Below are 26,991 nucleotides of genomic sequence, written 5' to 3' on the forward strand. Positions count from 1 at the left end.
ATAATCCATCCTCTCATATTAACCGCTGTGAAATGGGGAAGGGTCCTGTGGCTACCACGGGGAAACATCGCATGTCATCATCACTTCTTCTTCATTTATTATTGTTGTTGCTGGGGCGAGACGCCCTCTACATCAAATAATGAGTTGAACGGCAATAGACCACTGCCCCAGAAACGTCATCATGACGTTGGTAGACAGAACGAAACCGAAACAAATCGGAAGAGGAGGGCTGGGTTCCACACTCTTAAAACTGAACTTCACCGCATAGCACGCTCTTAGCCAACCATCATCTCGAATGATATCGTTATCTGCCCTGATTTGTTGAAAATGGGAGGAGTACGCCTTTTCTGTGACAATTATGAACAGCATAAGTGTCACAAAAAAGGCGTACGCCTCCCGTTTTGAACAAATCAGGGCAGATAACGATATCATTCGAGATGATGGTTGGCTAAAAGCGTGCTATGCGGTGAAGTTCATTTTTAAGAGTGCATGTATGGGCCGCCTATTGAAAGAAGAGTAGGTCCGGAGGTGGCGTCCCTTTTAGGGACCATATCGTAATCCCCTCAAGACCGTGGCTTTCGTGGGCGACCTTGTTCGCCTCTAGCTTCGAGCGTATAGTTCAACTCTACCAAATTGGTGGCGCTGTCGAACACTATGACGTCATTTGTTTACAAACAGGGAGAGGTCTATTATCTCTCTCGTTCCGTGTTAACGCAGAAGCAGTTCTAATATAATCACCTTTGAATCTCACCCTTAGACAATCCACTCAATGAACCTATAGCCCTACCGCTCGCCGGTCTGTTATATTTGTGCGTGAGGAATTGTCTACGGATTTTTAGCGCTTTTAGGAGGAGGAGGGGGGGGGAGGAGTGTCGTTGGGAGGAACCGAGAGGTCTGCCTGCCTGATTAGGCGGCATGTTTCTCGGGAAGGGAAAGGTGGTGGAGAGGAGGAGAGGAAAGGGTGAAGTGGAAGACCGAGCGGAATCCGCTCGGGGGGAGGATAGCTGCGTCCATGGGCCGACTTCAGGGGAACTGTGCCGGCATACGCCTATTACACATCTGAGGGAAACCCAGGAAAAACCCCAGACGGCACAGCCGGCCCGCGGATTCGAACCGCGGACCTCCCAGTCTCCAAGCGCACGCGTTACCGCTGCGCCACCGGAGCTGGTGCGCTTTTAAAGGCTCAAAAGGTACAGCATTCTACTGTACGAGTACGTGCTTTGCAGGACATAACTGGCTCCCATGACAAAAAAGAATCTCAAGTGCATTGCGAGGAAGTGTGTTCAATTATCCCATCAATGTCAAAGAAAGGTGACAACTAACTATAGTACCGTCGTGCATAATCAACGTGTGACTCACATCTGCATGGCTGACAGGGTCATGGCTGCAGGCGTTCACGCAAATTGCTGCTCAACGACGAATGCCTATTGTCAGGACAATGTTTCAAGATGGGTGCTGAAAACAACAATGTTAGACTTGGAGTGCATGGATTGAGAAAAGAAGGCTGTCGGAAATCTCAATTGTTCCAGATTTTGTTCTTCATACACTCGTGTAACCAATGCTTGTTCCAAGTGGAGTTCATGCTTTCATACACTGAGTTTAGGAAGAGGCCAAAGGGCTTTTTGGGCGCTTTTGGTGACAAGCTCGGTGATGATGTTCTCATTTATTCTTTCAAAGCGTTTCAAAGCGTCGAGGTTAGTGTAGTTTCCCTTTCTTTTATTAATAACGCGTCCTGGAGTAGCCAGTCCCGAGTGGCTCGAGACTACCATCTCCATTTTTTTCTTTTAAAATCAATCAATCAATCAGGCCAAAGGGTCATCGTTGGCGTGTCATTTTGATTTTAATATAATAGGGAAGAGCGGATGCCAGGTGTTATAAAAATGACAGACATTACAGTGGCGGTGGCGACTTTAACATTTCATTTGTTCATTCTTTTTGAGTCCATATTTACACCGCGAAGCAACTATTACTCTGGTGAAATAAATAATTATTGGCACCACTAAATTATTACGCAACACCGCGAATATACCGTGCGGGAAGGCAAGGCGATTAGGGCTGTTTAGTCGGACGGATCCATTCATAACTGACCCGGGGCTGAAATGTAATAAAAATGCACTGAACCCAAAGCGCTCGCATTCTAATGCATGTTCTTTTTTTTATATTCGTAGTGTCAAAGTCGTAATAGTGCGACGATAGGAAAGTTAATAACAATCCGAAGTTAATAAGGTTGAAAAAAGGAGGAGGCGGTCGTGTTCAATCGGCCACGAACGCGTAGAAGGATAAGGATGGGTACTTCGTTGAAGGTGTTTTGTCCTCTTTGTGTAACCCTTTGGGTGAGAAAGGTACATTACCTTTTCATTATCAAGAGAAAAAAAAAAAAAAAAGAAGAAGAAACTTAACTTATAACGGTACTAAGGCCCGCATGCATTGCCACTCTTTGGGTAAATAATACGAATATGCAGCAATAAGTTTAAAATCAATCAATCAATCAAGTCGAATACCAAACCGAGAACAGCAAAAACCAGGATTGTCGCAACGAGACGATATTGAACCTACCTTCGAAAACAGCACCTCAACTGTTAGGTGGCGTGGAAGAGATCATGCTTAACGTCTCGTTCACTTCCAACCCAAACTGTCATCTCCGGCCCCAAAGCAACCGTTTAAAAGACAACGTCTCCCGAAGCTATAAGCGCTGACTGGTACCAGGCAGATATCCTACAGAGCATGTAAGCATTGGCAGCTCTTCTCATGCGAATAATCGTGCATTTCCTCCGTGGATGTAAAAAGATCCACGCACGCGGTGTCGGTGTACCTGTCAGCGGAAGCGGTTCTCTGTGGCGGACGGAGGGAGGGATCGGTCGAGCTCGCTATTCGGAAATAGAAAGTGGACCGGGAAATCGGAGACAGAAAAGCGTGGTATATTGGACGCTCCTTTCTGTACCATGGGACCTTCCGCTTCGAGTGAGTAGCACGTGCTGTTATATGTATGCCCATATATGGGTTTCAACCACGACCTACTAGATTATAACGACCATGTCACAATCAGCAAACCCTATGAGGTGCCTGTCCGCACGATCCGCCAGGGGCGCTACTGACGCGCCCTGGCAGACTGGCGCACGATTGGACGATGGAAATTTGAATTCTGAACTCGCAGAAGCGTATGTACGACAACCGCAGCAGACGACAGCGATAGCTCCTATGAAAACGCGTAGAATGATGACAATAATCAACCTCACAATTAAACATCTGTGGAAGTCCACAGCTTGTACAGAAATACTAAGGTAAGCTGAAGTACAAGGTATTGTAGAAGTTGAGGAAGCAATAACAAGGACGATCAGAAGCGCCACCGCTGCCTTCCAAAAATGCGGCGCATGGGAGGGGTGCGCCTAACGTGGTCGTTATAATCTAGTAGGTCGTGGTTTCAACATAGCGCCTCACAATCGCGTACACATCCGGCGAAGGCAGGGCACCACTACGATGGCGAGCTCTAAGAGTACACAGGGTGTTCAAAATTAAGCTTTTACTAGCACTTTATAAATAGGCGAACAGAAGCAAAACTGGCGCTATTTTTCTGTTCCTTGAGTAAGAAACGGGTGCTACATAATTAGCAGCACCTGTTTCTTACACAAGTAGCGTAAAGTTATCATCCGGTTTCCTGTCACCGCTGTGTTTGCGTTGCGCTCGTGAAAGCTTAATTTTGAACACCCTGTATATAACGATAATTGAGGGTTTTAGAGACAACTACGTTCACGATCAAACATCACACTGAGACCTCCTTCACTCTCAAAGGAGAACTCCACCGGACATCACGCTCTTTGGCAACCACCATCCCGAACGACATCACTCTGCCCCTGGTTGCCCCCTCTGCCCCTGATTGGTTAAAAACGGGGGCGTACGCCTTTCTGTGACAGTTCCCCTAGAAGTCGGCCCAGGACGCGCATTTCCCCAGGGCGTCAGTCGTGACGTTGCCCACATACGTGAGGCCGACAACGGCAAGCCCTTTCACCATCACCACCACCACCACCACCACCACCACCACCTGTGACAGGTACCCGGGTTCGAATCCCGTTGCCGGCTGTGCTGTCTGGGTTTTTTCCTGGGTTTTCCTCAGACTCTTTCCGACATATGTCGGCACAGTTCCCTTAGAAGTCAGCCCAGGACGCACATTCCCCCAGGGTCTCAGTCGCGACGTTCCAAACTTCTGTAAGACCGACAACGGCGAGCCCTTTCACCAGCACCGCTCCCACCCCCCGTGACAGTTATGCAGTTATGTTAATCGTCACAAAAAGGCGTACGCCCCGCGCTTTCCACAAATCAGGAGCGATAATGCACTCCTAAAAATGAACTTCACCTCATAGCACACTCCTAGCCAACCATAATCTCGATTGATATCGTTATGTGCCCTGATTTGTTGAAAACGGTAGGCGTACGCCTTTTTTGTGACACTTACGCTGTCATAATTGTCACAAAAAAAGGCGTACGCCTCCCGCATTCAAAAAAACAGGGCATATAACGATATCAATCGAGATTATTTTTGGCTAGGAGCGTGCTTTGCGGTTAAGTTCATTTTTAAGAGTGCGGTATCATTCTGTGCAATGGTTCGCCTTCACCGCAATCTAAAAACAGAACTTCACCGCATAGCACGCTGCGCGCCAACCATCACGAATGATAGGGTTATCGCATCCGATTCGAAGAAACAGGGGGCGTACGCCCCCCCCCCCCCTTCTTTACGCCCTCCGTTCTGTCTTTAGAGTGCGTGCCACGTAGTGAAGTTCTGTCTCGTCACCCCCACCACCACCTGTTTTTTAAGAGCGTTCATCGGGGTTCGAACACGCAACATCGAGGTCACAACTGTTTTCTTTCGTTTTGCCCTCGAAACGTCACCCTTTATTGGCCCAACATGTTTACGAGAGAATTGTTTTGCCGTACACGTGCACTGCGGGATCCGGCAAGCCCGATGATAAAAGAAGCGCTACATAATTCATCCTGACACTTCGAATATTCCGCATTCCTCCGAAACGGCGCAAAAATGTAATACTTCCGAGCGAACATTCTTGTACCTCCGAGTCTTTGCTGACGTCGAACGGAACTTTGGTCGTTTCTCTCGGTGGTTATATGTAGTTTCCTTTCAAGGCCAGCGTCGCTATCACATCTTTTTTTTTTCTTTATACATTGTACCATCAGAAGGCACCGTTACGAATGATTCACCTTTCTTCCCATCGATTTTGCGAGCGCCATTTTCAACGCGGCATGCAAAGAGCATTATTTGGCCGTATATACTCAATAAGTGCGTAGACATTAGAGGTTTCAGAATATAGGTTACCTAGAGTCTCAATGAAATAAGTTGTTGTTGCTGAGCACTGCACTGAGCACTGCGCGGCTTTTGGGCATGTGCAGAAAGTCATATTCGTGTAACCTGGCTCAATGCATGATTTCGCGTACTTATTATCTAATCTACATCAAAATCGCCACAGTGACGGTGAATCGCCCACCTCATCATGATCCGATGTACGCGTGCGTGTATACATCAAAATCAGCGTACAGATAAACCATTTCGATATATAGTTGCTGCAGGCGATGCACGTTGAAAATAGACCGGACCGTAACGAGATTGTCAGTATTTTTTATTTATTTATATAATCCTATATGCTTATACGAGGGAAAGGTGGGCGATACACCCACCGATCAAATCATCTGTAAGAATGTTCCAAATACCAAGCGCGTATAGACGGTCGGCTGCCTTCGGGCCCCCAGGGCGACGTGGAATTGCGCTTTTGCAATCTTGTTGAGCCTAGCGGCTATTGAACGGGGTTGTCATATATGCCTCGTGCACATTCATCAAGCTCGCACGAGGTCTAGTTGTGCGTGTTGCGCCAACGCATATACCGGCACTTGCTGTGCTGTCTGAGCTCTTCCCTATGGGTTTTCCGGCGGACTTTCCAAGAGGACTGTTGCACAGGACGTATACTATATACACTCTAAGAAAAAGGGTATGATTTTCTACCCATTTCCGTAGAGCTGCATTGCAACCAACCCGTTTTACCTTCTGGGTATAAATGGAGAGTATAGAAACAAACTACAAAGTAGAATCTGTCGTTCTACCAATTTGGGTAGGAAATTCTACCATTTTCTCTTAGAGCAAACGTGAGGGAGAGGAGCAAAGGGAAAGGGACGTCGCCGCTTATACCCGCGGGGGAAAAGTCGCGTGTGGATTGGCACAGAACGGTAGAAGTATACTGTCCTGCTGTAACTTTGGGTAGGAAATTCTACCCTTTTTTCTTCTTTGACTGATACCCCTCCTGTCCCCCATTCCTTTCTGCTGTCCTCTCTTTCTAAGTTCACGCCTGTACGCCGCTCATAACCATCACAGTTCTTTCGGAACACGCACGCACACACGAAAAAAAAAAAAGCTACGCGTCACGGTTAGATCCCAGAAGACACTTGGATGTCGAGCTCACACACCAGAAGGATAACGAGAGCAGCAGCAAATACACGAAGGAATTCGTTACCCCAGGGCACACTGGTTGTTTAGGTAACATGAAATGTTAAGCTGATTGATGGAATCGGTATTACATAATAACGCATGCCCATGCAAGGACATTTTCAAAGATACATACGCCGGGGACAGCACCCCAAGAACGCATAAACCCGTCATGACCAAGTAATGTCATTGCATATGTACAGAGGAACCACAATAGCAAATAAATGATGGAGAAGAACGGTGAAGAAGATACAACCATATATACATTGTATCTTGTGCATTATAACTAATTCCAACTAGTGTATTAGTGTGTATTACTATGAGTCGCCTAATACACTTTCTCAAACAAGAAGATGGCTTTGGTTGGAAAGTTGAGCAAGAACCTCATAAATCCCAAAACCACCTACACTCTAAAAACTGAGCTTCACCGCATAGCACGCTCTGCGCCAGCCACTGCCAGGAATGATAGGGTTATCGCATCTGATTCGAGGAGAGAGGGAGCCGTACGCCTTTTTGTGTCAATTATCATATACTCAAATTGACACAAAAAGGCGTACGCCCACCTCTCTCTTCCAATGAGAAGCGATAACCCTATCATTCGTGGCAATGGTTGGCGCAGAGCGTGCTATGTGGTGAAGTTCAGTTTTTAGAGTGTAAATGAGATGGAGCCGCAGGAGCCCTTAAGGGCAGCCACTCTGCTCCAAGTCCTTCCCCCCCCTTTTTTTTAAGCAGTCTTTCTCGTACTTGAACCAGAAAAAGAGAAGCCAATGTTTCATCCCGGACTTGAATTTGTGAAAGACATTAATCGGAAATGTATGGCTTGAGTATGCCTCCCAACTCTGGACGTATTCTTCCTGGGCTGTTATCGCACAAAGGCATCCCGGAATACACGGACCACAGGAAGCCTAATCATGGCATCCTCTCAATGGACACAATAGACCATCAGAAAACGGCAACCGTTTATCCTCGCACCGGCTGACTTCTCTTTTTTTCTGTATCAATACGAGGGGGCGCTTCCGCTTAACCAAGTAGCCGTCCGATGGAGTTCCGCACGCAGAGACCGCTCCCTCCACCGTTCACCTGCTGGATAACTCTCCGCGCAACAGGTTCTTTGCCAGCCGAGCGCATGGACGGCTGCTCATGCTTTCGCTTAGCGCAGCGTTGCGTTACCGTAAGCGCGCTCTGAAAAACGTCCTTTAGCGTCAAGAGCAACGGTCGTATAGCGTTCGGACATGGTGACCAAGTCGGAGACGCCCATGTTGGAGTTCCTAGGTGAGCGGCATTGTTTTGTTCTAAAGTGCAAAGTATTTGACCGCACGTGCACGCTTGCCAAGCATCCCAATCAGACAGTGAGGGAGATACACGAGGCCTTCAACATTTTTCAGCATGGTCCCGATTGTGTTAGCTCCCCTTCAATAGCCTTGTCTTCTGCGGAATGTGGTTATCTAAATGACAGTCGCACAGATCGTGATATCGCCGTTTGAGTGTGCTAACCCTGCTGTCATTGCTGTTGACGTCATCATATCTTGTAGTTCTGATTTTTTTTTTGTTCCTTGCATTAAATTTCGTCAGTTGAGTGTAAGCTGTTTCTGTTGTCGTGTCTCCTACTTTGTCCGACGTCCCCCTTGGCAGCCTAAACTAGTAATTGTTTTGTTCTCCTGCGCTCTTAAAACAGATGGTGGATGGTGTGCTATTTCCGAGCGGTGTGCCTGCCCGGTGTGGCGGGAGGTTGCTCGGCGGGAACGTGCGTCTTGGGCATACTTCACAGGGAACTGTGCCGACATTTGAACTTGACCGCACAGTACGCTCTTAGCCAATCACCATCCCAAATGACATCGTTCTGCCCCCTGATTGGTTAAGAACGGTAGGCCTTCCTGTGACACTTATGCAGTTATGTTAACTGTCACAAAGAGGCGTACGCTTTCCACAAATCAGGGGTGATAAAACGGTATCATTCTGTGCAGTGGTTGGACTTCACCGTGTTATGTGGTGAAGTTATATGTTTTAAGAGTGCACTCTTAAAACAGAATTTCACCGCATAGCACGCTGTGCGCCAACCATTGCCACAAATGATAGGGTTATCGCTTCTGATTCGAAGAGAGAGGTGGGCGTACGCCTTTTTTGTGGCAATTTGGATATATGAAAATTGCCACAAAAAGGCGTACGCCCCCCTCTCCCTTCGAATCAGAAGCGATATAACCCTATCATATTTGGCAACGGTTGGCACACAGCGTTCTATGCGGTGAAGTTCTGTTTTTAGAGTGTGTGTGTATGTGTAAGGGTAATGTTTGATGCGCCGGGTTTCGTTGGTGGGTTGGTGCTGTCCATGTGATGTGTCACGTGACGGTTGATCGATAGATAAGATGAAAATTGAGTTGTTTTGATGGGACATTGCGGCGAAAGTGGAATGGGAGTTTCAAAGAGACGATTCAGCGGGTCTGTGAAGATTTATGAAACATTTGTCATGAGAAGGCTATATGGCTTCGTCATTTTATGTGATATGATCACATCCAGGATATTGTGTGTGTGTGAATGCGCCGCGCATGTACTAATGCAGGAGACATATCAACCACCTATATACATCTTTTTTGTTGTCATAAGTAAAGATTATCGTATGTGCACTAATGTAGCGCATCGTTCGAGAGCAATCAATTTTTCCATAATAACTCCAATGTTCCGTCGCATTTGTTTGTTACAACTGGTATGATGGACTAGAAAGACTTCTAGCTTACCGTACAACAGGTAAGATTCACGGCACAGAATTCTTCTTCGTCATGAATTTCGTGTGTAATTTCGAAAACTTCAGCGTTTTATCTTGTTTAACCTAATCGCTTTGTTGTCAACAAAACAATCTGCCTCCGAAACACGGGGTGTGGCTTGAAACTGACCAAAAATTTCAGTCGTTCACAGAGAGACAGGAGATCGACTTCCATAAGAAATTCACAACGTTCACATTTTGAAATCTAGAAAACTTTCGAAGAAACTCGCTTGCAATAGGTGCTCCATTTGCCGACGTATAACCCCAACCTCCATAATTAGTAAAACTTTGAAAAAAAAAAAAAAATACAATACGATAAAAAAAAAAAAAACAATACGGTGCAACTACAAGGGTAGCAACCTCATATCCCCATATGCAAGCCAACTATGAAAGGCACTTTTGGAGAAGCAGGTCTGGGCTATAATATCTCCATTTTGTAAATATATGCGTCACCATAATACCCCATTCCTGTTGAAGACAGGGCCGCTGTCGAAACGTCTAAGACCCCCTCTTAGTTTTGAATAAAGTCCCCCTTTTATATCTTGTCCTGTAGAAGCACTGTCTCCACTTCTGATCCTTATTGAATATCTTCATTTTTCGTGGTCAACCGCATTCCTCTAAAACGGTCGACGTTTCGACAGTGCCCCTGTCGAAACGTCGACCCTTTTTTATTTAACTTTCAATTTCTGCCCATAAAATGAACTATAGTGTTTCTAACTTCCCTAAAAGCCCATTGTAAAGTCCTTTATCAGCCTCGTAGCCACATTTAGCTATTTCGTCCAGACGAAGGCGGAGCTTCCGCCGTAACGTAGACGTCGCCCCTAACTTTTACAACTTTTAACAAACCCTTTTTTTGTTACTTCCCCTACTTTTGTCTTCTGTCTCCCATTTATCTCAACGTTCACTGTATATATATATATATATCTTTCGACTATAATCTAATCTGGCACCGTGTTGTACGATCCGTGGAAAGCCGGTCACCCGAGACATTTTCTCTCGAGGAAGCGCATCGTGTCGTCGAACAAAGGTCCCATTAAACCAGGTACATCGTCAAACAAACAAAAAAGGCCCATTACCAAGGTCAAAGTTAGACGCAGCTCTAGAAATGGCCCGTGTAACATAAACACCGCGACGATGTGACCTATATAACGCACCGCGGGTGGAAGTTAATCGAGTGTATATACACGTACAGTCTGTTCTGACGGCAAGATAATGGCTTCTTGATGATATTTTAGTAAAGGCAGTCGTGGGCAAGAACTCTTTTGAGGCTAGGAAAACAAAAAAAAACTGACACAAGCCTCAATCTGCCCAAGACAATTGTAATTTACACGTTAGAATTAACTCATGGGAGTGGTAACTGAGTTTGTCTCTCAGTTTTTATTTCTTCTTCTTCGAAATTTAACTTGTTACAGAAACAGGTTCGAGGTTGAAGAAACTTCCAGCTACCGTTTGAGATAGACCTTAGCCTATGGTCAGGGGGGTTTCTGGTGTTTAACCCCCCCCCCCAAATCGTACGTTTGGTAGTGAATTTGGGAAAGGGAAATGAGGATGAAATCCTCCTCCCCCGAATATACCTCTCCCGAAATATATTTCTGGCCACTTAAATGATTAAAAAAAAAACCTAAGTGGCAGTTGTGTTTTGAATTTACAATCATCTTCCATCGCTCCAGTCCAAAAACACATCACGCATTAAAAAGTCGTTCGACATTCGCGCTGGAAGCCTGGATTGCCTTGATTGCCCATACCATGTTCACATGAGTTCGTGAAAAGTTCGTTCACATGAAATGATGAGTTCGTTCAGGTCATGCAAGCACACCGCAAAAATATCACACTACTCGAGCAACTTCATTATATTACATTAAATGGATACTTTCACTAAAAGTAATAACTATATAGTTACGCGAACAAGTTACTTCCTCCAAAGAGTAATTCTTTACTACAATTAAGTTAAAGCTGTAATGTGGGCAAGTTTGGTACATGGTCGATATTGTAACTACCGTTACTGAAGAAAGTACAGTGAACCCTCGTTATTATGACCATGGTCGTTCCCGAAAATGTTGGTCATAATGCGGAATTGTCATATTAACGGGGGGATTTGCGGAGGTTTCACAGCAATGTTCCCCAAGAGTATGGTCGTAAAGCGCGTATGTCAGATTATCGGGGGTCATATTAACGAGGGTGCACTGTATATGAAAAAACTAAGTTATCAGTACAGGTTACTTGTAACTCCGTTATTACCTAACTTACCTATTACTTATAGTGATGCCGTCGTCGGGCACCGTCTTCGTTTGCGCGGTTTTCTTTTCAAACTGACCATCAACATCAAGTACTAGTCTTTTGTTTTCTTCGTTACTTCCATATTAGAAGTATCGGCGCTCTCCAGAGATTTTCCTTCTCTCCTTCTTTCATTCATGCTTTTACTGATCAACACGACGATATCAATATGCTTGCGTGAGCGTGGAATTCGTATAAGCAAAAGAATCGAGTGTATCAGGTAAACGGTTTCTGGCATTGGAGAATCATTGATTGCGGGCCCCATCCTCCGGACAGTCTTCCCTGTTGCCGTGAGGCATTGCGTCATCTTCGTCTCTACATTGTGGAACGATACGCCATATTTGGCACCCTGACATGTAGAAGAGACAAATAGAAGACTGCGATTAAGCTCGCGGTAATGACTTAGGAATGTCATTACGTTTCCGTATAATTGTAATGTAATTTCATTCCATTTCAGTTGCAGTAATGAGTAATGTAATTTAATTAAATTCTAACTGGAGTAACGAGTAATGTAGTTTAATTACATTTAAGTAGAAATTTACCCAGGTATGTAGTCCACAGTGGGAGATTCAAAAAAGGGCAGCGCAGCCTCGCCTATTTGGTAAGCATTATTTCTCGGTGATGTTTGGATTCCAAGGCCCCTGCAGTGCATCAGGGACAGACCTTGGTAATTGTAGAAACTCGGGCAAGTCGAGCTTGTGTGTGCTCTCCATCTTAGTTCTGCGTGCTCGTTTTCAACTGGGAAAGACCTTTTCCAAGGAGACAGCAAAAAGAACGAGGTTCGCGAGACATTCGGGCATTCAGATTCAAGAGCTCTCCGGATTGCGATATCGATAGCAACCTTTGGCGAGGGAGACGGGATTTCATCAACACGGAGATCTCGTCGCCCGCTGTGTTATTGAGCCAACTTAAAATGCAAAGATTGCGAAGGCTTGACCTATGGAAAAGTTAACGATTTGGCTTTTTCCAAGGAAAACGTCACGCAGCAAATCTATTAAAACCAGTGCCAATAGACCTCTCCCTGTTTGTAAACGAATGACGTCATAGTGTTCGACAGCGCCACCAATTTGGTAGAGTTCAACTGCGTTCAAAGCTGGTGGCGAACAAGGTCGCGCCCGAAAGCCACGGTCTTGAGGGGATTGCGATGGTCTCTGAAAGGGACGCGACCTTCGGTCCTACTTTTCTTTCAATAGGAGGCAGCGAACAATTGCCAATAGACGAGTTCAGAAAATCCCAGTGCTCTTTGCGCACGCATTGCATTCTGGGCGCTTACTGAGTGCTGGAACGAAGAATAATCCTTCATATTTCACTTTCGCTGACCTTGACACGTCGAGGACAATGGACCAGTAGGGGAGAAATTGGAACAGTTTGAAGGCCACCCGTTTCTTTCGTATTAGTAAACTCCCACAGTTCAAAGGGGCGCTAAGAACTCTGGGATTTTCTGAACTCGTCTATTCGTGGAACCCAGCTCTCCCTTTCCTATCTGTTTCGGTCTGTCTACCAACGGCACACTCTTAAAAATGAACTTCACCGCATAGCATGCTCCTAGCCAACCATAATCTCGAATGATATCGTTGTCTGCCCTGATTTGTTGAAAACGGGAGGCGTACGCCTTTTCTGTGACAATTATGAACAGCATAAGTGTCACAGAAAAGGCGTACGCCTCCCGCCTCAACTCCCCTTTCTCCCACCTTCTTTTCCTTTTTTTTTTTTGTCTATAGTCGTGACGATGCCCACTTGAGTGCGGCCAACAACGGCAAGCTACCTCGACCCCCCCCCCCCCTCATTTTTAAGAGTGCATGATGACGTTTGTCGGGTAGAGGTTTATCGTTGTTCGTCTTTTGGCTGCAGACGAATCCATGATGGCGACCGACCACGTGCTCGAGCTGGCCGGCGTTCACTATACGGGTCCCGTGGCCCCTCCCACATGCTTCCAAGCGTTCACGGGTACCGGCGTCATGGCACCCCTTCTGAAGGACATCAACTTCGAAGTGCACGCGGGAGAGGTCATGGCAGTCCTGGGATCCAAAGGTGAGAAATTCTCTGGAGCGAAACGGATCAAAAACGCTCCGCACGAAACGCTTCCGGCAAAGGAATCTTCGGGACATGCGGCTTGATGGTGCTGCCATCTGGTGACAGGAGGAGGAAGTTTGGGTACGGTTCCGCCGCATCTTGGACGAGCATTCCGCTAGTCAAGGGGAGCTAGATAGTGATGCTTTTGGTTATGCATATATCTGTAAGTGTCGTATGTCGCTATCGTGGCTTTCAACTGGAAGAAACCTGAACGTACTGGCGGGTGACAGCACGGACGTCACCACGTACTAACCGAAACCGTAACCACGGCAACCATGGAGCCGATGGGCGAACGATGATGATGATGATGATGATAATGATGTATATCTCTCACCAATGACGTGCAGTGGCGCTTCTATAGTGGTACTGTACGTTAATATACTAAAAACACTATATTTCGAAATATCGGCTGCCCTCAGCCTGAGGCTCATCCCTTAACATGTACGTCAATATGTACACCATGAAACGTAGTAACATGCAGTTACATAAACACTCGTCCCTCCCAGATCAGACCAGAACTTCGAGGCTGATCAGATATCTCTGACTGCTGGAGTCCTCCTTCATGACCAGAAGAACATTGGCTCCATATTTAATCCAACAGCTTACTCGCATATTTTTGCCGCTTTCTCACTCCATTATTCTTATTATTAAAACGTCACCCTACACTGCTTGATGGCCAACCGACCCTGTACAGTGTATGGCTCACTCAGGGGAAGAGAACTGAAGAAAAAGGAGATGTTGTCTTGGGCAGTTCATGACAAGGGTGTCTGTCATTCAACCAGACCGCTATCTCGAAGACCAGCGATGTCCTCAAACATGCTCTGAAACTGACACGGAGTGACAAGTGGTAAAGAAAAGAGCGTGCTTAACTGTAAGGATGGCTTCGCCGCGTGTCGCTTGTGTCGTGCTGTCAAGAAAACTTCGCAGTAATATTTTTTGCGCTCCTCGTCGTTGATGCTTTGTCGTGTCTGTTTCGCCACTTTGAGCACGAACATCTAGGCAAGCGTAAGCAAATACGGGATGTTGAAGAGGTCTTCTGGAAACCCGTTTTTCGGTGTTCAGAGGCTGGGAATACGGGATAGATCGCTTGAAGGAGTGCGGCCAAGATTTGGTGAAAGCTACTTTACATTTTTACCAGTCTTTTTACTCTCCAGTTCATCGTGGAGAGTTAACTCTCTCCGTGTAAGTCTCCACGTAACTTTCCACGTGTACATATTTTTGTAACAGCAGAAAACATGTGAGCAGACGAATGGCATGACGTCACGTCACGTGACCACGATGGCAGTGCACCCTGCAAGCGCTTTTCAGAAAGTGCTAAGAGATACTGTCTTTAAATATCAGTACGTACTGCTTCGAACATGACACTTGGAGCGCACGCCTGCGGACAGATGCGTGGAGATTTACGAAAATTATATATATATATTTTAAAATTTCGTGATAGCGCCGCGAAGCAACTGTGGCTATGAGCGGCGTAAAGAGAGGACAGCAGGGAAGAGTGGGGGACAGGGGGGTTAGTATGCGTCCTGGGCCGACTTCAGGGGAACTCTGCCAGCATTCGTCTGGAAAGTCTGCCGGAAAACACGGGGTAAACCTCAGACAGCAAAACTGGTTCCGGCAACCCTCGTCATGTGATGTGTAAGTTTAGTATTAGTATAGTTAGTAGTATTAGTATTAGTATATTTAGTATTAGCAACGAGCATAGCCAAGATAATGCTTTATCACGATGACCAACATTCTTTTGAAGAAGGGAAAGAGAGTTGATCTGGGTGCTCGATGTAAATTATGTCTGACTATATATCGCTGTTGGTTGCTTGAGGTGGTGCTTAGCACATCCGTGTTTTGCTAACGTGTAATGTAAGCGGCGTGTTTAGAACGGGAGGCGTAAATCTGTTACCGTAATACCGAGCAAAAGGTGTAAATTATGATCGACTAGTGTTTGGAATTTGTAGTGTCTATTATGGGACGAAATCGGCGCGTGTTATACGGCGTTTAATCTTAAAAATCGGTGTTTTTCGGTAGATGTTCGATAAATTCGCTTACTGCTCAGTTGAGTGATCCATGGAAGATTTGGAGACAAAGTCTCACGCTAGAGGTCAATTTCGACAATTTTTCTTACGCAAGAGCTCATCATACTTGTTGCACAACCTGCCGCAGTCAAAAAAAAAAAAAATAATAATAATAACGCGGAGGTTTTTAGTGATCCTGCTTTTAACTCCTCTTCTCCAATGTTCCAGGCAGCGGCAAGAAGGCCTTGTTGGAAGTAATTGCCCGCCGAGCCATGGGACCGACTCGCGGACAGATCTTGCTCAACGATATTCCTGTGACGGTACGGCTCTTTCAAGAACAGTGCGGCTACGTCTCGCGCCGAGTTTCTCTGTTGCCCGGCGTCACAGTACGTCAGACCCTGGACTACGCCGCCAAACTGACAGTGGGCTCCAAGGTCTCGGGCTCTGTCAAGCGAGGAAGGGTGAGAACGTCGTTCACGTCGTGTGTTGAGGTTGTCAGTGGGAGTGTCACGCGATGTAATCTCGTTGCAGGTGAAACAAGTGATGGCTGACTTAGCCCTGAACCAGGTGGCGAACAAAGAAGTGTCGAGCTTGTCCATCAACGAGTACAGGCGGCTGAGTATTGCACTGGAGCTTGTGCGAGATCCTGGTACGTACACCAGTGGACGCCGCGTTCCCTCTTACAGAATGCACTACACTGTAAACTTTTTCACACCTTTAAAGGTGTGCGCTATGCACATTCAATCTGGTTGCGTAACATTGCATCTCCAGGATTATATTTTACAAAATTCGGAAAGCGTTACTAAAGATCAAGTGCCAGTGCAAATCTCGCTTTCATTATGTCTTGGATATCGTAGCTACGAGTTAATGCATATATGCATCGCTATCGATAATCGAGCACGCGCAAGTGTCTACAATACTGTTGAACAATGTTGAGATGTTGCGAGATGAATTTTTGGAGGACAGACAACACTCGAGTAAAGAAAATTTGTGCGAAACCGTGCTTCATTATGATGTTACCGAAATTACACCTAAAAAGGCGTGCGCCATGCACGCTATTACACCTTTAAAGGTGTGAAATGATTTAGAGTGTACGCTTTTTCGCTTCGTGAATCGTTCTAACACCACAGTCAGACGGCTGTAAACGGAACGGCCATGGTGGTGGTGACGAGTTCGACTTGCCGTAAACGGAACGGCAGTACCTTCTCGGAGAACAAGGAGCAGTCGAAACAGGGACGAACACACAAGAAGACACACAAACAGAGGCTCCACTATCAACAAGTTTTTTACTGTACAGCACAAGCACATTTATAACCAATGGTAGGGAGGGGAAAGGGGCATAAACTGCTCCATAAACTGCATAAAATGCTCCTTGTTCTCCGAGTCATGCACCAACAAGCCCATCAAGCTACTCTAGGCAGTACCTTCACCGGTAGCCCAACCATAATCTCGAATGTCGTCTAGCTCTCCCCTGATTTGTTGAAAACGGGAGGCGTGCGCTTTTTTGTGACAATTGTGCAGTACATCATTGTAACAAAAAAAGGCGTACTCCTCCCATTTTAAACTAATCAGAGGAGAGAACGATGCCATTTGAGATGATGGTTGGTTAGGAGCGGCGTGAAGTTAAGGCCGTTCCGTTTACGGCCTTAACACCCTAGCCACGCGGCAAACTTAATGCATTAAACGGAATGGCATTTACTTCAACTCCTAACCAACCATCATCTCGAATGATATCGTTCTCTCCCCTGATTTGTTGAAAACAGGAGGCGTACGCCTTTTTGTGTGGGAGAGATTTACTAGACGGATTTCACATGGTACTATACAACAAGCACAACACACATAACATACACAACACAAGATCAACGATACAGGACGATGCAAATTGCGGATATTAACAAATGAGAGGCAATGAATGATAAATGATCGCCTTTTTTGTGACAATTATGCGGAACATAATTCTAACAGAAAAGGCACACGCCCCCTGTCTTCAACAAATTAGGGGGGAGAACGATGTCATTTGAGATGATGGTTGGTTAGGAGGTGAAGTAAATGCCATTTCGTTTAATGCATTAAGTTTGCCGCGTTGCTGGGGCATAAGTTTGCCGTCTGACTAGGGTAATATACTTGAAAGCACGGCCGCATGTCTCCTTGAATGCCGTAGCTTTTCTGACCGTCCTGAAAAGAAGCCACGGAGACTTATGGAACCCGCCCTCATCTGTTGCAGTGCTCGTAGTTCTGGACGAACCGACGGCTGGCCTTGATCCGTTGAACACCTACTTCGTGGTGTCCATCTTGGCTAACCATGCCAAGAAGTACAACAGGATTGTGGTGCTCACCATGAACAAGCCACGCTCAGATATCTTTCCCTTCCTGGATAGGGTTGCCTATCTCTGTCTCGGCGAACTCGTCTACGCCGGTAATTGGTTTTCATTAACCCCTTACGGAGTACTGCGATGTGTACTTTCTACTATCTCTACGCATTTTGCCACGGTGACACCTTGAAAAAAGAAAACAGGACATAGTTGCTGTTTTTATTCGTGCGATTAAATGGACGTGTTACCTCATAACATCACTGAGTAAAACTTGATGGCTCCAATTATTCCTTTTTGGACAATACGATGGAAAATTGCTGAGGTCACGGCGTCGCCGAGGTGCATTTCAAAGCTGAGCAAACTCTGTCACAATGCTTACGTACGATGGTCCGAGCCACCTAGAAAATAGTTATATTAAATTCGCAGTCAATTATTTATAGCTACATTTTATAGTCCGCGTTTTCATTGTCACTGTCCTGCCAAGTAATCAAGCCACCGGCTCGAGACAAAGCTTGCTGATAAACTTTTAGCATATTCTCAAAACAGTTTTCAGCAGACTTGTGCCCGTTACCAAAAGAAAGGAACTAAATACCGTTACCCGTTACTTCAGAAAAAAGTAACTAAATACGTTACTCGTTACCGACATACAAAAGTAACGAGTTCTGGTTACTCACAGGTAACGGGTTACTTTTACGTTACCGCCGCATAGTTAAAGGAGCCAACAAACATGCCGCCACACGTGGCAACGTGATTAGTGACCCTTCGTTTTGCCTTGTTGCCCCTCTGCGTCGCGTCTTAGGTATAGGTCATTGTAATAAACCTTTTGCTGCGTCTGATAATTTGTCGTCCGTCCTTCGTGTTCCGTGTCTCGCGGCCCCTTGCCATGAGTCTATATCAGCTTGCTTGGACCCTTCCTTCTTTCCGAAGTGAGGGTGGTTGGAGACTATGAGAACACAAGAAAAGACACCGGTATTCGTGCCACCGATCACCAACGGTTCCCGAAAACAGACGAGGGGCTGCATCATAATTTAGGGCGCTCAGAAGCTCAGCAAAGACAAGGAAAGGCTAGAAGTCGAAACGTTTGTAGCCAATGCACAATCGGTGCCCATTCTTGGGAAGGAGTGATGGTCAGAGATTACGGAAACAAGAGAAAATACAACAACACATCCCGCGAGGGATTGCAATAATACTTTGAGTCACACGTGGTCGTGGGTCACGCAGGTCAGATTTGCACGCATTGCGCCACACGGAGTGCCGAAATGTGCTCCCCCGTGCTGAAGAAAAGGAACGAGTAACGTCAGTAACGAGTTACCAATTTTTGTAACTGATTCCGTTACTATTACCATATCTTAAAAAGTAACTGAATCGTTACTTCGTTACCAAAAAAAGTAACCGTTACCAAGTAACGAGTTACTTGTAACGAGTTAGGCACAACTCTGGTTTTCAGTCAGTTTTCTCTCACCCTCGCTACGTCCGCCCTTGCGTACGTTACGGTGAAACCTTTACATGAAAACTCTGCTGGATGAAATTTGCCTCTACACGAGGAACTCTCACCTCTAAATCAGCCTCCAGAGTGTCCATTTAAAGCTTGCACAGACGTAACTTCGACTGAATATGTTTTCTCACTGTAGGCAACACCCGTACAATGTTGGACTACTTCCGTAGCATCGGCTTTCCCTGCCCCGAACTGGAGAATCCTCTCATGTACTACCGTGAGTAGCGCTCTGCGTTGCACATTCTCGTTTCTTCTTATTTCTCTACCAGGCTTCGTTTAAATTACTTTCTCGGATACAGGCAAATTAGCCGCAAAAGCACAAAGGAAGCATAATGTTGAGTGAAGGCTGCAAGCTAGCTGGTGTGGATGTGACGAACATAGCATCTCTTTGAAGCTGATGAGTAATACGAAGTAATGGGAGCAATATGGAAAGCAGGGGATAGGAAAATTTTGAAAGTTACGGATCATAAAAAGACATGTGGTTTTCCAGTTGCTGTCGTGAGCTTAGCCTGTTCACCGGTAAGGTTTCTGCCGGTGTCTCATATCTGCAGCACAGCGAAGAAGAAATAACGTACGACGACTCGCAAGCGCTTACGACATATACTTTTGAGTTTCCCTATTGCGAATTATCGTTTCACCTTGTTACGGTAACTATAGAATGGCTAATTTACTTTAACTTGCTACCTGAAGCTGTAACCATGCACGATCTCAAAAAGTAACAAATTATCACTGGTTCGTCTCGATAATTCGACTGTGGGCTAATGCGGCTCTAATTCGAATGAATATGATGTTAATTCGATTGTGCCTTAACGCGACGGCCGTGGAGTGCGCATGCGCCAGTTCTCACATACACTGAAACTGATTATTACTGACTCGTCTCGATAATTCGACTGTGCGCTAATGCGACTCTAATTCGAGTGAATACGATGTTAATTCGATTGTGCGTTAACGCGACGGCCGTATAGTGTGCATGCGCCAGTTCTTTTACACAGTGAAACAGTGCGAATTACTATGTTTTCTCACACACTTCACTATGATAAAATGATAAAAACACTGAAGCTATTGTTTATTCGCGTACCATCTTTAATTCCTCAGGTATCCTCCGATTGCACTTGGTTTTGTTAAGAAGTTGATAAGGCGAAGGGATAATTCGCAAGCCATGAACTCGAAAGTATAGTGCATAGGCGCAATTCCACTGTTCAGCGCTTATGCACTGTACTTTCGAGTTCATTATCTTGCGAAGTATCCTTCCACATTCTTAACGTCTTAGCATACGTAAGTGGCAATCGAGGAATGGCGGAAACCTGATGAAATGCAGTCCCCTGGATGAAAGCTTGTACGGTAATAAACAATAGTTTGTGTTACACTACTGGTTAGTAATACAAACTGTAGTACTGTTACTGGTACAAACATTATTTACCAATCACACTGTTTCAGTGCATGAAAGTACTGGAACATGCACAGTACACTTCCGTCGCGTTAACGCACAACCGAATTAACATCGTATTCACACACATTCGAATTGGAGCCGCATTAGCACATGGTCGAATTATCCATACGAGTCAGTTATAATTAGTTACATTTTGAAATCGTGGTTGGAGCTTCGGTTAGAAGGTAAAGCAAATGAGCTACTCTGCAGTTTCCGTTTAAGAAACATCCGAGTATATTCAGCTCTCACAAGCAATCACATCACATTATTATTACACTTTATCACTAGTTGTCTTTCCAAATTATCTTAGTGAAGTTCCATCCGTTCAGTCAAACACATCCAACATTGGAATTGATGCCAACAAAAATATGACGCTACCTGAGTATATTATATTTTACAGCTACTTCCACCAGAAGTGGTAACAGTTATTAGTTGCTTGTAACTGCCTAAGACTGATGCAGACAGTGCTCAAGAATGTAACCGGGTACATTTGTGTGTAGTATGTCTAGCAACGGTCGATCGGCGGACACGTGAACGGTTCGTCGAGTCAAGCAGCCAGATCCAGAACCTGGTTGAGAAGTTCCGTTCAGAGGGCAGCCGCAAGGGGCCAGCTCTTGACCTGGGCCATACCATTGAGACTTCATACAAGCTACCACTCACAGCGTATGGACAACCTTCCGGATGCCAGACTTTCTGGGCACTTTATGGGTAATGTCGGCAAGCCACTTATCATACGGATAAATACAAAATAGGAAGCCTCCTCGTTTAATGTGACATTGTGGTTGTAGCACGTTGAGCGGTATTGTTTGTTATTTATCTCTGTATCGATGTAAAGCTGTTCACACCAGAGTTTGCTAGGTGGTGGCAACGATAACCACAAAAACGTGTATTCGTCTAGAAAGGAAAATCTTTTCGGTAAATTCACCATAAGTCACGGAGTGTTTTGCGACTGTGTACTTGTGAGAGGTGATCTTGTGTTGTGTATGTTATGTGTGTGTTGTGCTTGTTGTACAGTACCATGTGAAATCCGTCTAGTAAATCTCTCCCACACACATAGAGGTGAACGGACTAATTACTCCGCCGATATGTCGAGCCAAGTATCGAATTATCTATATTGTCGAATTATCCAAAGTATTGAATTATCTATAATGCATAATTATCCGGAACACCCAACTATCCAAACATATCGAATTGTCCAAAATATCAAATTGCTCAGTGTATAAAAATTGTGACGTATTGTTTTTGCTGCTCTTTTGCGCATGTCAGTCGGATGTGGGCGTCGTGCTTCAACTGTAATGGACGCGCGTTCCGAGACCTGTTCCTGAGGGTCGGGCTTCTTCCGCTACTTCTGGCATTCCTGCTCCTATTCTATTTCCCGCTATCTGGCTACCAGCAGAGCTTCCTCACCAGAAATGGACTATTCCTCAACTGCTTCCTGGCTACATCACTGTTGGGAGCCGCCGTTACTGCAGTCACGTGTGAGTAATACGTGTGATGTGGAGAAAATTACACGACGAACGTGGGAAAGGAGTCGACGAAAATGACTTTTGTTACGGCTGTTTCGTACCGAAGATAGTATGAACAGGTATTTTTCTCACTATCCCCGCTAATGAATGTTAACCACATTACTATTACAGTGAACCCACGTTATTATGACCATGGTCGTTCCCGAAAATTTTGGTCATAATGCGGAATTGTCATATTAACGGGAGGGGGAATTTGCAGATGTTTCACTGCATTGTTCACCAGGAGTGTGGTCGTAAAGTGCGTATGTCAGATTATCGGGGGTCATATTAACGAAGGTTCACTGTAAATCGTTTAATGACTTCGTTATCCCAGGGTTGCAGGTTAGTAGGTCATGGTTCGAACACGGCAAGGATGGCAGCAATATGGTGGCATGGTATACATAGTGTTTATGCACGTACTGATAGTGCCTTGGAGGGACGGTCGCGTCGATTTCGAAACTATGATGTCATTTTATTCCTCAATGACCACTGACCACTGTGTCGAAAATCCCGCGCGAAATGGTGCCATCCTTTGACTGCGATTTGGTGGAATGCCCGACAAGAGCAGACGTCGGATGTTGAGAGTATGCTGGAATTCCCTCTCTCGAAACAGGCGGAAACGTCATTCCCTACACCACCAATCAGAGCACGGCATTGAGAAAAGGGGATGCCGCGAGCGTTTGAACGGTGCTTTCTCCTCTGAGCGAGACTTTCTCACTCCTCCTGTTAGGGAGTGACGTCACGCTGATCTCGTTGTCGCCGGGGCGCCCGCAGCTGCGGAAGCAGCGCTCATCTTTATAATTCGTTTACTTAATATCTATGTAGACTTTTCGGACGAAACAATTAGCCAAGTAGATTGTCGGCCGATGTTGATGTTGATGAAGAAAAAAAAAACGCTCCCTAGTATTTTTTTTTCATCAACATCAACATCGGCCGATGCCGAACATAGTGGTATCGGTTTCATAAGATGGGTTTCTGGATGCGACTGTCCCTTTAAAGAACACTCAAAGTTAATTCAAAGTAAGCAAAATGGATGTACGGACCGACCATCGTGGCGTCACTCTTGATCGCCTGCCTGTGTGGCGACAAGTTGCTCGGGGGGGGGGGGGGGTAGTACGTCCAGGACCGACTTCACAGGGTCCGACATTTGCGTCTTACAGCGTTCGGGAAGAGCCCAAGAAAGACGGTGCCGAAACCGTTGTTAGACATGCCTGTAGGTATACCGCGCTACTTAATTGAGACCCCTACTATCCGAAAAACTCCGTTTTTCGAGGTTCGAGTAGCCCCCAAAGAGCTGAACAAGAAAAGCCATGATGTGTGGTTCGTTTCCTTCTACGTATAGATTGACTCGCATCGCAGGTGACCCCCCCCCCCCCCCTTTCCCGGGAAGGGTGGCTGTCTTTACCCAGTGCGATGTGATGTGATGTGATGTGATGTGATGTGATGTGAATAAAGAAACAAATGGGGTTGTGAGTTTCGACGAAGTCAAACTGGCTACCCCAGTACACTTAATACAGAAAGTTCAATCCGATGATGAGATGATGAAAACGCAAAAGGATGATGTCCAGAGACGAACAGAGATGATAATGGAGTTCAACATGTGGCTGTCTTTACCCAGTGCAACAGTCTTTAATACATAAATCCTTAATACTGCATCCTTCTCTCTCGACATTGGAGCCACTTAAGAGGGTATCCTATTTAGTGAGTGGCATAGGGACATTTTGAGATTTCCCTCGGGAAAAGGACCTGCGCCTAAAAATTTTATTTTCCTTTTTCTGCGAATTTTACCGCATCCTCCTCCTCCTCCTCAAAGTGGACGAGGGAACACACATTGTCTTCTTGGAAGGCTACCTAGTTGTTGGAACGGAGACGATAACATGGGACGTCATTCTCTGCACGCTCTATCTCGTAACAGTAAGCGTTTTTTTGCAAGACAGCTTCTCATTCTTTCTGCGATCAACCGCCGCTTCTTTTTTTTTTTCGAATTTTAAACGTTAACTCAGTTCTAAAAAATAAACTACGAAAAACTCGTAAGTTTTCAGAAAACTGTGACCACCGAAAAAAAAAAAAAACCTCCGAATATGCCAAGAAATAAACACCGAAAACCGGGAATGGTACGGCTAAACCATCAACAGCAGATTAGAGCTCTCTCGTTTTTTTTTTTTTTTCCTCGCAATTTCTGGCTCACACACCGGTCACAGATTCTTCATCCTCTTTTCTGTCGTATTCTTTCACGACTCAATCCCAAGCAGTGCACAATGTATCAAGCTTCCTTCTCAACACAATAATCTACCCGGCACACAACAAACATCTTTGAGAATCCTCTCTTGAAAGACCGCCTCTTTTATCTTCATTATACAACTTCCGACCGCTTTAAAACGAACTTCAAAGCGGCTGCCGTTCAGAATCCTCGGACACAGAACATTACCCAGCATGCTCTTAATGCGCATAAATACGGACAGGAATGTCTTCTTCCTAAAAGAGCTCGTCCTCTTTTTTTTTTTTTTTTTCATCTCTCGTGTGACACAAAACTCCTCACACGTGAGGTCGCACGTGTTGTGTATGTACACATCTCATGAAGGCTTTGAGAGTCGCCGCCATGTTTCGCTACTGTGTCCTCCTCGTTCAATAATATCGCTTGTTCGCGTTCAAAAAACCGAGGAAACAGCACGGTCACGGATAATTTCGCGGCTTACCAGCACCGCGCCCCTCGTCTTCTCCCGTTAGCCGCGTGTGCGGTTCCGGGCGCGTGCGAGGAATGGACGTTTCGGCGCGTTTTCAAAAAGAGTGAATTAGTAAAGTGAGAGGCTGGGTCTGCTCCGTGTATAGGTTTCTGTCATTTTTCCCTATTTCGAAAGGGGGTAGAAATATATAAAGGTTCTTTTCATGGGTATACAGGGTGTTTCAGTTAAATCCCGGGGCTAAATAATTCGCGAACCGGTGCACCAATCGAATAACTTTCTTTTTTACAAGTATCTGTCCAATACCGCCTACAAGATGCGCACCGCGTGAATGAGCGGGAGGCGCTCATTATTTAAATAAAAATGCAAATGAGTTTCGTAAAAAAGCGTAATTTCTAAAGCAGGGCGCTGTCGGTATTAAAATGGGTACTACCCCTTTTTACGTATTTTTGTCGCGGCGAAGCGCAAAAAGACGCTCTTTCACTCCCTTATCCATCAATGAATTACGTCCTTACACCAATGAATTACACCAATTAATTACGTCCTTTTGCGCTTCGCCGCGACCAGCCGCGACAAAAATAGGTAAACCGAAACCAATTAATTACTGCAACAAATGACCCGCTTCGGTGGCAGATTTTTCTCTGAAAGGTGTCCACTGAAGGTCCCAAAAGGGGTAGTACCCATTTTAATACCGACAGCGCCCTGCTTTAGAAGTTACGCTTTTTTACGAAACTCATTTGCATTTTTATTTAAATAATGAGCGCCTCCCGCTCATTCACGCGGTGCGCATCTTGTAGGCGGTATTGGACAGATACTTGTAAAAAGAAAGTTATTCGATTGGTGCACCGGTTCGCGAATTATTTAGCCCGGGGATTTAACTGAAACACCCTGTATAGGGAGGATGTGCCTTTCGCTTTTGACAAGAATGTCGCTGAGGATATGTCCAGTTATTCCTGCGCCCGCAGCAATGCTTACGTATCCGTTCAAAACCAGTGACGCTACTGCTGGGGAATTCCGACAGTTTGATCAGGAGAGATCTCTGTAGCACAGAAATTAGATTCGTCGTATAGCGACGTTACGCGATAATCAGAGAAACATCAGAATTTAACAATTTAAGGCAGCGAGCGCGTCGCCCACATTTTTTCTCTGTCCCTCGTTTGAACATCGTGAGCATGGGTGCCGTCAGGAGGGGGGGGGGGGGGGCGTTGTCCCTTCCCCCCTGGCTTACAGAAACGCACAGTTTTTGAGCCAAGACAATGTATAGTTGCGGGCACAAAAATTCTGCAAGAATGCCAAACATTCTGCCCTGTCCCGCCGGAAGATATCCTGGTGGCACCCATGATTGCATCGAAAGGAACACAAGTGTGAACTCTTAAGAAAGTGTTCCACCCAGTTGTTTCCCCTTTTTTGCTGCCACCATGTTCGACCAAAACCAACTACCCCAGATTTCCACGTTACTATAACTGTGAACTCTGGACAGCTTGCATGATCTCTGATGACGTAGCGCCAGTCCCGACTAGAGTCACTAAATAAGCCGAAATGAATATTTCACCTGCGCACGGTAGATGGCATGGTGCACTGAAGTGCGCAGTGCGCGTACGGAAACAAAATGGCGCATGCTCGCTCTTGGAACTCAGTGTCGACACCCTGAAGCGTAGCTTATTTAGTGACTCTAGTCCCGTCCACAGTATAGTCGCTCATCCATGAACTTCGCGAAACTCCCTCATTCGTCACTGTAACGCGTGATGACTATGAATTATTTTCGTATTTCAAATTTATTTGTTTCCTGCAGATGCTTCGCACCGGACCCGCTACTACCAAGAAAGCCGCGAGGGGAAATACCGAGGGCCACTCTTCGTTTTCACGCACACATTGTTCAGCCTGCCGTTAAGCCTTATCACTGTGTGGGCTGCATCGTCTATTCTATACGTGTAAGATCCTATCATATCCAATCTGCAAAATATGTTGGCAAGTTAT

At 45.6% G+C, this 26,991-nt stretch overlaps 2 protein-coding genes across 6 annotated transcripts in view; one reads left to right on the top strand and one right to left on the bottom strand.

Annotated features, from left to right (window-relative positions):
• Nucleotides 1-2,725, bottom strand: part of LOC135390633 (ATP-binding cassette sub-family G member 8-like) — an 85,052-nt gene extending 82,327 nt beyond the window's left edge. Inside the window, exons 1-2 of the mRNA XM_064620405.1 lie at nt 2,557-2,725; nt 1,360-1,455 (exon numbers count right to left, since the gene is read on the bottom strand). Coding sequence (XP_064476475.1) covers nt 1,360-1,382 — 23 coding nt within the window. The 5' untranslated portion in view covers nt 1,383-1,455; nt 2,557-2,725. The remainder of the gene's footprint in view (nt 1-1,359; nt 1,456-2,556) is intronic.
• Nucleotides 1-26,991, top strand: part of LOC135390634 (ATP-binding cassette sub-family G member 5-like) — a 59,694-nt gene that overhangs the window by 26,744 nt on the left and 5,959 nt on the right. For 3 of the 5 annotated variants that reach the window (XM_064620412.1, XM_064620411.1, XM_064620413.1), the window contains exons 2-9: nt 13,365-13,544; nt 15,821-16,053; nt 16,124-16,241; nt 17,817-18,008; nt 19,536-19,616; nt 21,329-21,536; nt 22,095-22,306; nt 26,807-26,945. In XM_064620412.1, coding sequence (XP_064476482.1) covers nt 13,373-13,544; nt 15,821-16,053; nt 16,124-16,241; nt 17,817-18,008; nt 19,536-19,616; nt 21,329-21,536; nt 22,095-22,306; nt 26,807-26,945 — 1,355 coding nt within the window. In that variant the 5' untranslated portion in view covers nt 13,365-13,372. Of the gene's footprint in view, nt 1-2,927; nt 2,962-7,577; nt 7,754-13,364; nt 13,545-15,820; nt 16,054-16,123; nt 16,242-17,816; nt 18,009-19,535; nt 19,617-21,328; nt 21,537-22,094; nt 22,307-26,806; nt 26,946-26,991 lie in introns of those variants that run through there. The other 2 variants (XM_064620410.1, XM_064620409.1) reach the window with 2 other exon arrangements.

This window comes from Ornithodoros turicata, chromosome 4 (assembly GCF_037126465.1).
Source record: "Ornithodoros turicata isolate Travis chromosome 4, ASM3712646v1, whole genome shotgun sequence".
NCBI lineage: Eukaryota > Metazoa > Arthropoda > Arachnida > Ixodida > Argasidae > Ornithodoros > Ornithodoros turicata.